The sequence below is a fragment of the Rana temporaria genome, chromosome 1 (genome assembly GCF_905171775.1).
Source record: "Rana temporaria chromosome 1, aRanTem1.1, whole genome shotgun sequence".
Lineage (NCBI taxonomy): Eukaryota > Metazoa > Chordata > Amphibia > Anura > Ranidae > Rana > Rana temporaria.
This window is the reverse complement of record NC_053489.1, coordinates 586,882,591-586,900,765: the sequence shown is the minus strand read 5'-3', so window position 1 is coordinate 586,900,765 and position 18,175 is coordinate 586,882,591. Positions and strand designations below refer to the sequence as shown.

At 43.2% G+C, this 18,175-nt stretch overlaps 1 protein-coding gene across 7 annotated transcripts in view; it reads left to right on the top strand.

Moving 5' to 3' along the window:
* LIMCH1 (LIM and calponin homology domains 1) overlaps window positions 1–18,175 on the top strand; it is a 388,951-nt gene that overhangs the window by 176,469 nt on the left and 194,307 nt on the right. For all 7 annotated transcript variants that reach the window (XM_040335035.1, XM_040335040.1, XM_040335041.1 and 4 more), the window contains exon 3: window positions 5,005–5,075. In XM_040335035.1, the coding sequence (XP_040190969.1) occupies window positions 5,013–5,075 (63 nt within the window). In that variant the 5' untranslated portion in view covers window positions 5,005–5,012. The remainder of the gene's footprint in view (window positions 1–5,004; window positions 5,076–18,175) is intronic.

The window sequence follows — 18,175 nt, the reverse complement described above, 5'->3', positions numbered from 1 at the left end:
CCAGACACCCCGTGCTTGTTTGCAAAGGCGAACGCACAAGTCAGTCCCACACACGCAAACCGTGATCATCCCACACATGTGAGGTATTGATACGAACATGCCAACCTACATTCTTGTTGTACTGGGCTGGTACCTCTTGGCGATGGTGGTGTTGGTTGGCTGCACATTTGTTTGTTTTTGGCAAAAAAAAAAAAAAACACATGAATTACAGCTGGCGCAGATTTTGTAACAATACATGATTAATGCTGAACATTGAGTTTGTGCGTAATGTAAATTTAAAAATAGGGAAACAAGAGGTTTTGCTGCTTTCACTTGCACAGCATTTCTGAGGTTTTAAAATCCACGGTTTAGGTGTACTTTGCGTAATTCCCTTTTTTTTTTTTTTATTTGACACAGGGAAACGGCCACACGGCCCAACATGGTACAGAGAAAGGTACATGGCAAGGCAATAGCATATACAGTGATCACAGCACTCCGTATCAAATCCAAACAGGGTAACAGGACCAGCTATAAAGCATGTCACAGTGGGCACTATCTTGGCAGCAAGGCCCTGAGATAATACGCGTGCCCTGGACCTCTGACTGAGGGTTTCAATTGTAAAGGCTGTGCGGTGGGAGCCCAGGGAGTACCGTCTTCCTACCCGAGAGTGCATGCGTGGCCATGTGTGGTGTGCCTTGATGTCAGGGCAAGTGTGTCCGCCCCCTTCTTTTTCTATTTTAACAAAGAAATCCCCAAGTTATGAGGATGAGAAGTAGTAAAAGAGAAAGGTGGAATGTAGGGAAGATATAGGGAAAGCGGTCAAAGGTAGAGTGTTGAGAGGTGTGTGGGGGGGGTGGGGTCAGTTTCCAATGCAGCGGGCCCCGCTGGGGCACCTCTGCAGCATTGGCAAGGAAAACTACACCGTCCAGTCACAGAGGTCCGAGAAAGGGGACCAATGCAGGAGGGCGAACCTTCGTAATTCCCCTTTTATATATAAATGTAGCAAAACCCAAAGCATGGTGTTGCCTGTAAAATGTGGTATTCTGTTATGTTTATAGTTTAGTAAAACCTCTTTGTAGGGTTCATAGTCAGCTTGATCTGAGAGCTTGTAGTGCTCATTAGTAAGAATTCAAGGTTTTATTCATGGGGACCATGAGTTAATGTTTGCGTACTGATCCTCATTACATATTATAGACTTTTACAAGGCTACTTGTCTTTTGTCCTTGCGAAGTGTCCTTTTTAATTTCAGATCGCTTAAGTGCTGTCATTATATTAGGGAAAAATGTGATCTGTGTCCAGAGGCCTTGTTATAATGTGTTACAGTTGCAATTTCCTTCCTTCCTTCGTTGCCTGGGATGATTTCCAGCACATTGAAGTCTCAACACTTTAGACAGTTCTGTCGCTGAGGCTGTGATTAGAATTTGTGAGAATTTCCAAGAATGCAAAGCTTATTGACCCCGTCGTATCAGAATTTTTTTTTTTTATTTCTGTGTTTTCAGAAAGCGGAGGGAGTTATCATGGTTTCCTATTCGTCCTCCGAGAACATTTCCAGCAGAGTTGGATGACATTGGCAGCACTGAATTAGTGACTATGACTGTGCCAGATCCAGCTGCTTTTTCTACTTTGCAACAATTAAGGAGGAATCTTAGCTTGTACTTAATCCACATCCAAGAAGAACATTCCCACCACACCTAAATGTCTTTGTGTGTGTGTGTGTATGTAATGTATTATAGTACAATGTTACTGTATGTCACAACTTTGAATTGTCCTTGCCTTGGGGTCCGTACATTGGATTTATGAGGCTTTCTGAGCTGAAAACAATTTAGACAAAAAATGCGTGCAGGCATTGACCTAAAATATAACCTCTTTAAATGTCCGAAGCCTTGATGCTAATGGTTCTGGTGTTGAAAATATTTTACCCTAGATCCATGCTGTCCCTGCACAACGTGTCACTTCTAGAAGGGAATATTTTGTTTCGGGTATTGGGATTTTAGTTGTGAGCATAAATCTGTCAGCCTCTCATTTCTATACAAATTAAACCGTTCTTACTTTGAGTTCAGTAATCAGTATCAACCTTCTGCAAGTCCCTGCCACATATCCCAGTAGGCTGCAGGAGCACAGACATGAAGCTGCTGGAGGGCGGATCTGGTGGCACATTTTCAGGGGCTGGCTGCAAGAACCCGAAAGAGACAGCCAGCTCTTATTGATGTAGAAAAGTTAGTGCGGGACTAGACCTGTGCTAGCAAAGCTGGTGGAGTCTATAAGAACAATTTGCTGGGTGTGCACCCTAAATGTGACTAACACAGCACACAAGTAAGAGGGGATTAACTTGGGGGGGGGGGGGGGGGTTGTGTTTCCCTTTTAAAACATACGTTCACCTTTTGAGCATGTTACACCCATATTTAGGGTATAATCTGCTCCAAGCCAGTCACATTTCCAAATTAGCATGGCTATGCGGCAGACAACTTGTAGTTCAATGAAGTGTAAGGGAGCTGGTGACCTGTAGGATTTGATTGCAGAACTCTTGACACTGCAGGCACCTTGGGGAAAAGATTTATAAATGCATATTTATTTTTACTGCAAAAATAAGTGCAGTAAAAATGTTTTTATTTTTTTGCCGAAGGTGAACTTAAAGTAGAAGTTCAGCCTAAAATGTTATTCTCTAAATCTAATCTAAAACTAACCTATCTAACCCTGTAAAGCAAAAATCTCTATACATACCTTTTCTGAAGGCACTCCAGTCCGGTCCAATGCTGAGCAGTCAGCGGCTGCTTTGCTGTGCAGATGGGTGCTTTTGCTTTGCAGGGCTAGATAGGTTAGTCTAAAGGTCCAGATTCTCGTCAGGAAAAAACGTTGTTTTTTCTGATGAGATTCCTGGCAAGATTTTCTTGCCAGGCAAATGTACCCACGTAAGATTTAAAAGAACCACCGTTCTTTTGAATGGCACGAACGCGGTAACGTCATCGACTACGACGAGCATGCGCTCGTCACATTCGATGCCGTTGCCGCCATCTTGCTTCACCCTACCTATGCCTTGGAAGCTATCGCGCATGCGTCAAAGTCATTTTGAGCATGCGCAGGTTTCCATGGAGACAGGTAAGTATACACACGCTCGGGTTTCTTGGCAGGAAAACACTGCCGAGAATCACAACGAGAAAATGGAGAGCAGGTTCTCTATTTTTTTCGTTTAGATTCTGGGCAGTTTTCTCGATATCACTGCACAAAGTACAGGACGTCATATGACGTCCACCCGGGATAGGAGATCCCCTTTGTGGACGTCGTATGACGGCGTGTGGTATTGAAGTGGTTAAAGTGGACAGAGTAGGAGATAGTCGGACAGATTGGGGTAGTGAGTTCCAAAAGCTGGGAGAGGCTCCGGAGAAGTCCTGGAGATGAGTATGGGAGGAGGAGACAAGGGAGCTAGAGAGCAGAAAGTCTTTGTGGCGAACCAATATGTGAAGAACACGGGTATCAGATCCCTGCCCTCCTCACTTACTCATAACGGAGGACCGGCCAATCTCACAACAAACTGTCACTTACTTAACAATGCCACTCTCGGCTGCGCCCGGGCACACATATTGTACAGCTTGCGGGACCACAATCTAGGTGCCAGCAGCCTGAGAGTGATTTGTCACTGGGCTAGTTACGCAATTAACCCTTTAACTGCCACCACGACCTTTGGTAAGGAAGGATCAGAACTTCCATCAATTTAGCAATACCAATTATGATTTTAGAATAATCGTCTGTAACACACACTGTCACCATAGACAGGTCTGCTCAGAGGCCTTGTTCTAGATAGAGCAGCACTCTTCAAGAGCCAGGTTCATTGTTGGATTGCGTTAAGAGCTTTAGGGACAAGGTTAACACTTTTCAAAATAAGGTTTTAATAATGAAAAGGTCAAAATTGGTGCAAATGAAATATTTACAGGAAAATATGTTTCAAAGAGATAAAGAATGTACAGCCGCAATTAAAAGGTTCATTGGGGATGTCATTTAGTAACTGCCTGCCCTGACAGCTACACAGTCTGCAGGACCATGGCATTACACCCACAATCTGCTGATCGTGGGTGCAATGCTTTACAGGTCGCTACAGTGTTTCCCCGAAAATAAGCCCGGGTCTTATAATTATTTTGGCAACAAAAGACACAGTAGGGCTTATTTTCAGGGTAGGTCTTACCATGTAATGTGATGTCTTCTCTCCCCCTCTCCCTGCTAGTCAGGAATCCCCAGTGCGAGTTAAAATGCTTGTAAAAATCCTATAATCCACTCTATTACAGTAATATATAATGTTCAATGTGTTTTTCTGTAATATAATTGTGCCAAATACCTTCGTTATAGCTCCGCTCTGCGCTTCTGTGACCCGCTGGAGCTCTCTTCCCTGCATTTATATTACAGAAACACACACATTGTACATTATATAATACTGTAATAGAGTAGATTATAGAATTTTACAAGCATTTAAACTAGGGCTTATTTTTGGGGTAGGGCTTATATTGCATCCCTCCTGGAAAATTACGCTAGGGCTTATTTTCGGGGAAACACGGTAACAAAAAACCTGCAAAAAAAGTGCTTTTATTATTTTATTTGTATTTTCTTTTTTTGTAAAGGTGAACTTTTATCCTTTTAAATGTATTGGGCTAATTATAGGGATTATTTTTGACAGATGTTTGAAAGTTTGGGACATTTGCACAGCAATTTTTTTTAGAAATGGATCACAAATGATTTATTGTGCCCTATGTCTAAAGTGTGGAGTCTGAGGTGTTATATAGAGTTTTTCTCTGAATAGTACTGCAGACTACGTGATTGGAGGGGAGGCTGGTCACATGGTATGTTTACTAGTCATTTGCAATGCACATCAGTCCTATGAGAGTGCTATTTATTTTATTTCTAAGTCTCATATGCCACTTTGTGAAGAAGCTTGCATCCGTTATCTGTATTTTGTTTTTCCGCAATGCCCTAAAAAATAATCTTTCCTTTTTATAATATTTGTACTTTATTTCTTTATTTTATTATTTATTTTTGCTGGCTGTTGAATGCAATTAAACCAGGGGCTTATAAAGAAGATAAACCGATTACCAACACCTATTGCTGGTTTGGTAAGTTTGTTTGTAAGCTCATTATCATTCTGGTTCCCCCATATGAATGGTACACCTATAATCATTGCTAGATTTCTCCTTTATATATTCCAGCTCAGTGACCACGACATAGGCATATGATATAATTTATGTAAAATGGCTCCTATTACCTGAATTCATGTTGGCAGCCATTAACTGGTGTGTGTGCTACCATAAGAGGAGGTATGCATAGTGCCCTCTCATACTACTGCTACCGTCTGTACCCATCCTCTATCGCACGCTGTGGTGGTGGTTCTTCCTGATTTTCCTTCTTCCCTACTTAGACTGAGTGAACCTTCCATATGTCTTTTCCTCAATATCATGAGTGCTTATAACTTTCACTTTACTCACATACTGGCTTTAGATACTGGAACATAAGTGACAGTCTAGTACACACTATGACACTATCAGACGAATGATTTGTCTTTTTTTGCATGCTAGTCTCATATTGAAAATAAATAGGTTGCAAAAATTCTCAAACAGAATACACTTTACAAGTGATGTAATGTATTGTAATATGTTCTTTCGTTTCTGAGCAGGCCATGGTCTTGGTCACTCGAATTTTTTTTTTTTTTGTACAAATACTATACTAATTACACAAAAATAGTTAAGTCTGTAATCTTGCGGAAAAAAAAAGTCATGCTTGTCCCTTTGGATATTTTTGCATTAACTGTCATTCTTGACTCTCGAAAGCTGTGTACTAATGAATAGATTCCGCCCCAAATGTGTTTTTTTTTTTGGGGGGGGGGGGGGTCGTCCAATATTCCCATCATGTGTACTAGCTATTACTTTTATTTCAGGTTAGATGAAACAGTAGAGGTTTCTTTTGCTTACTCTAGATAATTCAGTATTCATCAGTTTGCCATTTTACAATAGTAAAGGCATGGTGAAATTGGCCTTGTTCCCAAACTCTGTACACCTTGTTATTTCAAAACATAATTCATTCTATATTTGTGCAAAGAAAAATAAAGGCAGGAAATCCCTATACTTGAGTGTCCATGAGGGTGAAGGGTTCAGACGGCAACAGTATCTATAGCAATTAGAGGTGCTGAGCCACCTGCAGACAATACACCTAGGTTCTTTATCTACATAACTCAATGCATTTAATCAAGCATCTAGATAGAAAAAGTGAAAGCCATATTTTATGCAAATATAATCTACTTACTGTAGTGGATATAAATTGCTGAATTTGTCCAAGGGTCCCTGCACACGTTACTGATGTACAAACACACGGGATCTTAAGCAGCTTCACAGCCACAGCAAGATTTATAGCCTCTGTTGCTTTTGCATGTGACGCTTCCAAAGAATGGGCGTGCTCTTAGCACCCTGCAACTGTACAATACATGCGGTTTGGCGAGCTAGTACTGCGTTCAAGGGGTTAGAACAGGTGATGACAAGGCGATACAATGCCTCCTCACTGCCTGTCAAATTCTCACTTCAGAGAGCACCCCAAGTGTGATTGAGCGCTGTATGTATAATGCTCACATATATGCCAATTTGTATGCAGCTTTCCCCACATCCAATTCGTATGACAGGTCCTGGGCGGGCCGCATAGCGGATTGCAAAAGGATCCTGTGTGTTTGGTTCAGGTGTGCTTTAAGGCAAAAATTCAGACCTGAACCGGTGAATAGACATGCATCAGACCCCAGGCACTAACCCACGGCCGCACATATGTGAACTCTTAAAGTGGAAGGCCAGCCTAAAACTAAAATCTCTAAATCTACTTGCAGCCACAATCTAAGACTAACCTATCTAACCCTGTAAAGTAAAACTCGCTGTACATACCAATCCAGTCTCCAGCGGCGGAAGTTCTGTGCAGGACACAGTGACAATGGCTTGTGAAATGCCTGGGAAATGACGCCACCCATAGTTACTATGAAGCTTCGGTTGTCATTGCCTCTTCTGCGCCTATCTCCAAGGAGAATCCACAGCTGAAAGCTCAGTGTGGGATCGGATCCGCTTCAGAAAAGTCATGTGTAGCGAGTTTTGCTTTACAGGTCTAGATAGGTTAGTGTTTAGATTGTGGCTGCAAGTATATTTAGAGATTTTAGTTGCAGACTGGACTTCCACTTTAAGATTCAAATAACAATGAATAGTAGCATACTGAAACGCATATCATTTGTTACAGTTTACTGTACTTCACATGGTAGAATATAAGTTGTAGTGTAAATGCATCCTAAGGGCCCTTTCACACCTCCTTTTGTCGTCAGCTCAGCGGGGATCCTCCGTAAAATCCAGCTGAGCCGTCGGCTGACAGGGTGGTCCCCGCACAACTGTGCAGGGACCGCCCTGTCTTTCTCCGCTCTCCCCTAGGGGGGGGGATCGAAGAGACACGGACCGTATGTCCGTGTTTACCCTATCCGATCCGCCAGACGGAAGAAAAATAGGATTTTCTTCTGTCCGAAAAATCGTAGCTTTGCGGAGGCGGGTGATTACGGGTGTCAGCAGATGGTCATCCGCTGACACCCGCAATCACATAGGGACCAATGTATGTCCTGTTTTCATCCGCAACAGATGGATGAAAATGCAGACATACGGTCCGCACATGTGAAAGGGGCCTAAGGCTGGGTTCACACCTATGTGAAAAGGATGCGGGTTCCCCCCCGCATCAAATTCTCATAGCAGGAGAATGTGACCAGCTCTCTATAGCCAGTTCACATGTCTCCGGGTGTCTTTGCCTCCGTTTCAGGGCCAAATTCAGGCAAAGATTCTGCCCTGATTCGTCCCTGAAACGAAGAACGGGACGGACAGCGTTGCTGTACGATTGACGACCGATTTAGGTGTAAATCAAGCCTAAATCGGTATTTCTCAACCAGGGTTTTTGCAGGGGGCAACAGTATAAGGGTGTCCCTTTCCCACTGACCACTAATCTTAAGGGTTCATGTCCAGGGGCATTATTCCTAAGTTTTACATTCATTTGCAACACACACTAAATGCAGATCCGCAAATTCGCATTCAGTTTTAATGTGCAGTAAACAGGACAGTTCAGAGACTACATTTGACCTGCAGGCAAAACAGGTTGAATGCAGCCTTTTCTTAACGAACGCTCCATTTTCCTTTTTAACGCAGCTTACGCATTTGTTCAAATAGAAAACGCAGTGTTTGTCTAGAACCCCAATTGGTACTTCAAATGTATAGTACCAGTCTACAAGGGCACTTTTCCATTGAACAATAAATAGTACTAAACTCCATAAAATTTTATATTATCTGCTTGAGTCTGGTCCCCTCAGTCTTGAGGTCTATGTATAGCATGAATTGGAAAACACTTCAATATTATTATGTAACATCTCAGCTCTGTATGTTAGGTCATTATGCCATTACACAATTGCCTTTAATTAGCTGATAATGTAATCAGGGCAGCATAATCCAGCCTAGACGTGTCTTTCCAGATGAGTGTGTGGTATTCCTCTATCTCCTTTTAACGATCATATTCAGACAGTGCAGTATTTATTCTGCTCATAACATTGATTTCTAGTTTTAGGCCCCATGCACACCGAGCTTAAAAAAACGCCAGTTCCCTTGGCAGAAAACAATTCTCATATAGAGCACTTTTGTACACATGTTAATGGGCGTTTAGGAGTGTTTAGCGTTTTTCTGCCAGAAATACTCCATTCAAAAACGCAAACCAGAAGGTTTTTTTTCCTGCCTCTAAATGCTGAGCTTAAAATATGCCCCTCAATGTCCTAATATGCATGGACACATTGGATAACATTGAGGTGTTTCTACAAGCAAAACACAAAACTCCTGAAGCAGCTATTTCTTTTAAGTCGGTGTGCATGGAGCCTTTTGCAGGCCATACATGGGTCAAATTCTGAACAGATTTTCCTTCGAAAATCAATTTTTTTTTTGCATTTTGTAATCCAATGGTGCCACCATTCATTTCAAAATATGACCAACCTTCAATTTCACCTGCATGTTGCTACAAAAAAAAAAATTGTGGCCAGGAATCTTCTTCTTTTCTTTCCACGTTTATGCACATTTCTTTTTTGATTTATATTTCTTGCACGATTCTCCCATCTTTGAATAGCAATTTTGTTTGTTTTTCAAAAAATTTCCAACATGCCCAATCGCTCAAGTTTGATGGCTGCATGAAAATCTGTCGTTGCTGCAGCCCACTAATGGTGTGAAATTTGAACGAAAATTCATAATTGAGATTTGAAAAAAATTTGACCCGTGCATGCCTGGCTTTAGACTCCAGCTATACCTAGAAGATTATATAAAATGCTAAAAGAAGCAAATTAATCAAAATTTGGAACAATGCAAAGACTTTATTTTTTTTCAATTGATTGTAAGCATCCCCAAATGATGCAGACCAAACTACTTAAATTGGACACAGCAGAAAAATTTACCATCTGCTGCGGATGGAATTGAAACAGAAAATAGCACACTCGATCACTGTGGTTTGTGGGTCAGTTGCAACACCTCTCCGTAGACTTGCATTGGTTGCGTTCAAGTATGGTAACACCCTTAAAATGCGCGACATGCTGCTTAAAGGTTCACCCGTATTTAGGGGTAACATGTTACATGTAATGATGTGTAACATGTTCCATCTCCTGCCTCCTCTCCCCCTGAGCTCCCCTTTCTGTGACAGCAGGCAAGGGTTCTTTTCCCTGCATCCGCCCACAAAGCCACATCATTCATTCACAGATTCTTGTGTATATATAAACTACAAGTACCATATACCACTGTGGCAAACAAACTTTTAGTTTCGATGGGCTGTGGGAGCACTGATGAGCATTGACATATCCTTCGGCTTTTAAACAGAAGCTCGTACAAAGGTATGGGTTAAAAGCCGGAAGACATATCTGCAGGAGCCCACATTACACATGTGATCCACTGATCGCAGGTTCAAATGCTTTCCAGGAATAAATATGTACATTTATGATTTTTTTTCTGTAAAGGTGAACTTTACCACCCCCTAGCTGCATGTTTGAATGAAGCCTAGGGCCTTGTTCACATGAGGCGTATCAATGCGTACATCCATGCACGGCTGTGTTTACACCTGGTTACCCATAGAGCTGAAGGGTTGTCAGCCCCTGTCCTCTCTGCTGAAATGAAGCAGGCATGGATATGACATTCGTCCTGCCTCTGCTCCAATCAGTGTCCGATCTGCTCACAGATCCCCTGCTAATCAAAACGTAATCCACCCCATCCACCCTGTGTGAAAGGGGCCTAAATGTGGTGGATCCATTTCCAAGGACATTCCTTGTGTCCTGAATGAAACACAGTTCCAGATAAAGATTTGCAACATTGTATTTAATATTTGTAGCACATATTTGAACTCTAGAATCAGTTGCGTAAATATCTTTGTTTATTTAAACACAACTACTTTTCACATTATATGGATTTAAAACAGGGATGTCCTACCTGTTGGCCTTGCAAGAGAACTTGTCTTGGGCCGCACATAAAATGCACTAACAAGGATAGCAGATATCAGCGGGTAGGTGCAGCTACCAGGACTGTTAGAATGAGAGGTCATTGGTGGCCACACCCATTTGCAGCTGTCTACACAGCCAGCAATTACCTGCACTGGTCGCTGCTACTGGATGCAAAGTGCGTCCAGCAGTGATTACCGCAGGTGACGCTGGCTGTATAGAGCGACACGAATAGATGCAGCTGCTGGCGAACTGCCACTACAATTCACACTGGCCCTAATTTTCATGTGAATGTAGCCTGTATATGTGCTGTGTGGGGTGGGGGGATACAATTTAAATCTGGGGGGGCAAAGTTTTCCCCAACACCTAGATCCGGCCATGCAGAATTTATTTACCTGGCATGTAGGTCTGTATTCCTTGCTGCAGATGATATTGCAAACATGGCAGCCTGGGCATTCCTCCATACATGCATTTGCCTAGCTTGTTGGATGTAGGCTGCCACAGCTGCTATGTCTGCTTGGCGTCCCAACTGACGTGCATGGCTGGGCTTGTCTGTGTTTGCCGCTAAGGCTCCTGTGCTTGCATATCTTCCCCCCTATGGGCTCGGCCCGCATGCGGGCTGTGGTTTGGACACCCCTGATTTATAATATTTGTAAAGAAAGTGGCCAGGCGTGTACACATACCGCGGAAGGAATTATACCCCTGATGCATTTATTGGGCACTGCCGCCCACTGAATGCAAGCCATTCAAGTGAATGGTGAATGGGGCAGCGCTGCAACTGCCCCACAACCATCCACAATACATGTGGTTGTGCAGCATTTAGGAGTTTAAAACAGGCAGGCTAATGCCCCTGAAAAGCAATGCGAGTATGGATTGCTTTTCAAAGTAGTGGCAGTTCTTGCTGCTAGTGTACACAAGCCCTGTGTTGAAGGCCCACTCCACCTAGGACCTTTTTTTTTTTTTTCTTTTTTTTTTTTCTTTTTTTTTTAAAGCTTTCAATAGAACGGATGAGGCTTGCAACATTTGTTGGGCTTATATTGTGTCCCCAGTATGTGTCGGAGTGAAAGAGGGTATTTCCTGACAGGATGCAAGGGGGAATCTCTCTAACATAAACATCAGTAAAACTGGACAGGGGCTCTAGTCCTAAATCCTTAGTGGTTGTAAAATCAGAAGGTTTACCTTCTCTTTGCAGCAGCCCTCCAATACTTACCTGAGCCCAATCTTCCTCCAGTGATGTCAGGGACTCTCCCTCCTAAATGGCTGACACATAGCAGCAGCGCTATTGGCTTCCGCTGCTGTCAGTTACCCAATCAGGAGAAAGAGAGGGCGGGACTGAACCACGACTCTGTGTCTGAATGGACACACAGAGCTGTGGCTTGGATGCCCCCATAGCAGGCTGCTTGCTGTGGGGGCACTCAACAGGAGGGAGGGCCAAAGACACCAAAGAGAAACCCGAGAAGAGTTAAAAAAAAAAAAAAAAAAGAAAAGAGTTTAGTATCACTTTAATTTATACCAAATAACATTTTGCTTGAAGCTGGGCTTTAGGTGGCAAACAAAATATATATTTTTTCTTATTTTTATTTCAGGTTTTTTAAATATTCAGCAGACTGCAATCTTTGAGGGGATGACTGAAATATCTAACATTAGGAATAATTTGGATGGGATCCATTATGGGATGAGAGAAAAATCGTTCCCCTCATTACCGCTTTGTGGTAGAAAGGCATTAATTGATACAAACGCAGGATTCTTGTTAAAGGTCAGCTGCCAGCTTTTTTAGGAGTGTTCATTCTGTTTCAAGGCAAAAGTCCCGAGTCACTTGAGGACATCAATTTACAATGGTATATTCATATGGATGGGGAAACATGGAGAGGTCAAATATTAGAATTAGCATAGGGATAAACTACTAAGGTTTTTAGGCCAGAAATTGCTTTAATTAGAAAGACAATGCTTGCTGCTTGAAAAATGAAGCTACAAAAATTAATTTCATAGCAGGAAAGGAGGGTGAGTGTAGATAGCTGGGTACTACTTTTGTGCAGTTACCATTGTGGCCTGGCAGCATTTGGTCTTGGCCTTGGTTTTAATATGTATGGAGGACATTATCTGTATAAAATGTCTGTTCTCCGCCCCATGGTGCTTTGTTGGTGAATTGTCAAATAAGTCTTCTTCAGAGATGTACACTTCTGGAAGCATTAATTTTCTTGTCCCCACCTGCGCTCAGAGGCTCTTCCCACCAATCCATACATTTGGACTATGTCCTGTAGTGACCGATGGGGTCGGGAGGAGGAACCATTGATGGCAGCAGGGCACCAGAAGATTGACACTGTAGTGTAGGTTTCTGACCTCAGACCCGTTGGCAGTTTCTTGTCATCAGGCAGACAGGTTATTTACATTCTGCTTTACAGGGAAATCTTTAATTCACTCTTTTTTTGTGACAAAGTTGCTTTAAAGTGCATATGTTGCTTTAAAGTACATATGTTAACACTTGAGACTATTCTGGATGTTAGAGGTGTCATTTAATGTGATGTATTTGAGTAGCCGTAATAGAATGTAAATACTATTGTAATTTTGGGTTGTCTAGTTTCCAGGCTCTCAAAGGCTGTCAATGTAGGCAGTAGACCCTACATCATTGGTCTTCAAACTACAGCCCTCCAGTTGTTCAGGAACTACAATTCCCATCATGCCTAGTCATGTCTGTGAATGTCAGTGTGTTACAATGCCTCATGGGATGTGTAGTTTTACAACAGCTGGAGGGCCGTAGTTTGAGGATCCCTGCCCTATATCCTGATGGGTAGGTAATAACTTGGAGCCACATTCCATACACCCACCTTTTGGCTTTGACAAACAATAGCTATTCCCATGCTGAAGTGAAGATCACACGTTTTGTTTTGTACATATCATGCTGGGGACTACATACTGATCTGTACATATTTCCTTTTCCTTCCATCAAAGGTTCCACCTTGTTGAACCGAATACTGTATTGTGATCATGGATAGTGCTTATAGAAATGTTCAAAGCATTTACATCAAAGAGGCAGTCAACACTATACTCATTTACCCAAGTATTAGACCACAGTTTGAAATGATATACAATGTAAACACACAGTGCACAAAACATCCATATGAAAAGAAAACAACCTTTTGCTTTATGGAGGTACCCACCACTATGGCATTGTGTGTTTTTTTTTTTCATGAGGTAAAAAAAATTGAAATTTACAGTGTGTTCTACTAAAACCGCACCACATGTTTGATTTCCATTTACAAACAAAAATCGGGTAGGGAATTTAAAGGGTAAGGACATTTTTTACGTTTTCTTACCCTTTTGCCCCCACCCTACCAAGCAAAAGTAGTCAAGCTGCTTTCTTTTGAAGCTCTATACTTACCAAGATCTTGCCACTGAGCCCCACAGCAATTTAAAGTTTAAATTTCTCTGCCAGCTTCTTCATCTTATTGTTCACAAATGCGCAGTTAAATCATATACACCTCTATGGGGCTTGACGATGGAGATCTCTGTTAAAATGTAGCTTTGAGGGAAGAAGATGGGCTAGTTCTGCTTAGGGAGGTGGTAGAAAAAGGGTTGAACTTTAAAACAAATAACATTTATATCACATACCAAGTATATAAGAACTATCTATGTATGGCCTGTGTCGTCACATGTACCACACAGTCATTTTTTTTACTTCACAGAAACCTGACATTTTAACAGGGGAGGGGGGGACTTTTTATATCCAATGTAGATAAATTTCTGCACTGGGGATGTAAACAGCAATAAGACTCAACAGGGGGATTTAGTACTTGCTCGCTGCATCCAAAATGAAAAAAAAAAAAGCTATGGTTTTACGTATACTTTTACACTCGGCACTGGAGTCCCTTTAACAGGGTCATTACACCTGGGTGGGAAGGACTGCCAGATCACGGGGCCAGTGTGATTGGCTTTCACATTGGTCACCTGATGGGAAGCTGGTCCCGCCAGCTCCCGATCATCACTAGAGACAGCTCAGTCACTGTGCTGTGAGCATGCTCTTAGCACAGAAACCTCAGCTGCCCATGGGTGCATATGTACAGTGTGTGGCCATTAAAGTCCACCTTGTTTGCTACTGCATGTTTGCATTATGTGGGCGATAAGAGATTAAGCACAGTTGAGGGTTTCCTGAATAGGATTAACATTTTGCTATTTTCTTTGTTGCTTGGAGCTGTTTTTTTTTTTTTTTTTGTAGTGTCCTGGGGCACCTCTTGCTTAGATTATTTTTAAAATATAGTCTTCTTCTAGCCATAGCTGTTAGCAGACATGTCCGATTTCAGTCTAGTGTCATTAAAGCTACTAGTTTAGAAATGCTGCTGTATTTATATCCAAGTGATCATAATAAATAGTGCAGCACAGCTTCCCAGCATCTTGGAATCTGTACAGGCTTTAAACTATTAAAAGATAAAACTGAAGCAGATGTTTTCTATAAAGTAACTTATTACTGCACAAGAAATGAGCACATCAAACACAACAGCTCTTGATGCGATATCATAAATTAAATATGAGCAATTGTGCGATGTAATCTATACTTTAGCAGACAGTAAAAAATGCTGTTTATAATGGTAGACCCTAATCCAGGGAATTCCTGGTCGGGACGGTGACTTCCTTGTTTGTACAAACCCGACACTGGAACATACCAGTACACGGTCGCTGTACATAACAGCCGGACGCTGAAGGCTGCCAAAAATGTGAAGGTATTGGTTTTATTTTTCTTCTCTTCAAGAGGAAAAGGATGAAGGGGAACAGTCTTATTAATGAGGAGGAAGGGATTCTTGTGGTGTGGCTGGGAAAAGAAAAGCACTATTGACAATGCAAAAATTCAGGAATGTCTTAAGTAATGCAATCTTCTGCACTATAACCTTGTAATTGCAGAACGCGGTAGACCACCCTCCTTGCTTCTGGTTGGTCGCTAGTTGCATTAAATCTGTGGTTCATTGGTTCATCAGTGGTTTATATGTTGCTTATACAATCTCTTAGATTGTAAGCGCTAAAGCCCTGTACAAAGGGCCAGTTTTCCCCTCAGAAAAAAAAAATCGTTGGTTTTCCCGACGGGATTCATGCCAAGCTTGTCTTGTGTACAGACTGTCATACAAAATCCCGCCAGTCCAAAGTGCGGTGATGTACGACTGCACTATAAAGGAGAAGTTCCATTGCGCCACCCTTTGGGCTGCTTTTGCTGATCTTGTTTGGTGAGAGATGATTCGCGCTTAATAACTAATTTGCAGCGTGAGGAATGTGCTATCTCCATTACGAATGCTAGTTTTACCAGAAGGAGCGCTCCCGACTCATACTTAAATTCTGAGCATGCACGTTTTTTTACCCTCGGAAAATCGCACACATGACCGGTTTTCTCGACAGGAAATAGTCTGGGATTCCCGACGGGAAAATAGATAGCGGGTTCTCAATTTTTTTCCGGCAGTTTTCCTGACGGGAAAACTGCCATGAAGCATACACACGACCGGTTTTACCGGCCAAACGCTCTCATGGCAGCTTTCCTGCCGGGAAAACCGGTCGTGTGTACTAGGTTTTAGGCCCCTTTCACAAGGTCGGACAACCGCCGACAAAACTGATAGGCAGACCTGAACGGCCGCTCCATACATCTCTATGGAGCGTCGGATGTCAGTGGAGACATGTCCGCTGACATCCGACCTGATCCGATCTGCTAAAATCAGACGGATGGCGATACGTCGCCATCCATGCATGGTGGATACGGTGAGATCTGATGAAAACGGACATGCTGTCCGTTTTCGTCCGATCTCTCCATAGGAAACAGCGGTGCTGGACAAGCCCCTCCCTGCTCAGTGAGCAGAGAGGGACCTGTCCTCCATCTGCTCAGCAGAGAGATCTCCCGATGAGCTGGCGGACCGCTGAAAGCGGATTCATCCCCATGTGGAAGGGACCTAAGAAGCAGGGCCCTCTGAATCCTACTGTATTAAAGTGTATTGTATTTGTACTGTCTACCCTCAAGTTGTAAAGTGCTGCGTAAACTGTTGGCACTATATAAATCCTGTATAATAATAATAAATACACAATGAATGAAGCCATTTTATATGCAAAGTAGCAACTCTGAGGCCCCGTACACACGGCCGAGGAACTCGACGTGCCAAACACATCGAGTTCCTCGGCCAGTTCAGTCCTGGAGCCGCCGAGGACCTCGACGGGCAGAGTTCTCCCATAGAACAACGAGGAAATAGAGAACATGTTCTCTATTTCCTCGCCGAGGTCCTCGTCGGCTTCCTCGGCCGAAAGTGTACACACGGCCGGGTTTCTCGGCAGAATTCAGCCAGAAACTCGGTCGGAAGCTGAATTCTGCCGAGGAAACTGGTCGTGTGTACGGGGCCTATCTAGATGCCTGTGATCCCCCTGTTCTAATTTCTGTAGAATACAATAACATTCTATCTCTTCAAGAATTGGCATGCTAAAATAGTGACTGATTTCCTATATACTTAGGATGGTAGGGCTTTATATAACACGTGCATGAATTTAGGGCAAAACTTGGTCAGATTGGATGAGGGCCCAAATCTTTGAAATTCAGAAAGCTCTAGCACAGGGGTATTGAATTAAAATTCATGGAGCTCCGATTAGTAAAATTTTCTTCCAGCCAAGGTCCGCATCGCAGTTTTGTGCGATTACCCCGATACTTTACATCGCAGCCCAGGGGTGCAGGCACGACACACCATTCGTTTGAATGGGCTGCTGCGCCTGTGTTTCTGCTGGGAAAAGGTCCTGGCATCTTTTTAAAAAGGCAGCCACATGAAAACTGCATGATGCGTTTGTACCATGCAATTTCCATGTGCAGAAAATTGCACTTTGCATTTTAGTTCATTTAGGAGTCAATGGTACCCCTTCACATTTCCCCCCACACAGTATTGATCCCCTTCACAGTATTACCCTACTTCACATATCACCCCACACAGTATTGCCTCCTTCACATATCACCCCACACAGTATTGCCCCCCTTCACATATCTCCCCACACAGTATTGCCCCCCTTCACATATCCCCCTTCACATATCACCCCACACAGTATTGCCCCCCTTCACATATCCCCCCACACAGTTTTGCCCCCTTTACATGACCCCATCACATATCTCCCACACAGTATTGCCCCCTTTACATGACCCCATCACAGATCCCCCCCACACAGTATTGCCCCCTTTACATGACCCCCATCACATATCTCCCCACACACTATTGCCCCATCACATATCCCCCCACACACTATTGCCCCATCACATATCCCCCCACACACTATTGCCCCATCACATATCCCCCCACACACTATTGCCCCATCACAGATCCCCCACACACTATTGCCCCATCACAGATCCCCCATACAGTATTGCCCCATCACATATCCCCCCCACACAGTTCTGCCCTATCACATATTCCCCCCCACACACAGTACTGCCCCCATCACATATCCCCCCCCCCACCCAGTACTGCCCCCTTTACATGACCCTCCTCCACACACACAGCACTGCCCCGCTCCCCATCCTTAACATTTTCATACATTTTCCTCCCTTCCCTCTCCACTCCTACCTTTCACAGAGCGGAGGGCGGGAGTCGTGGACTGAAGGTGCTGGAGCCGACGGGTTGATATTCCGGCGAACTGGTGATTGGCTGCCTCCTAGCAGCCAATCACCTCCCATCTAACATGACAGGCAGCTACCTCTCTGGTCCCGAC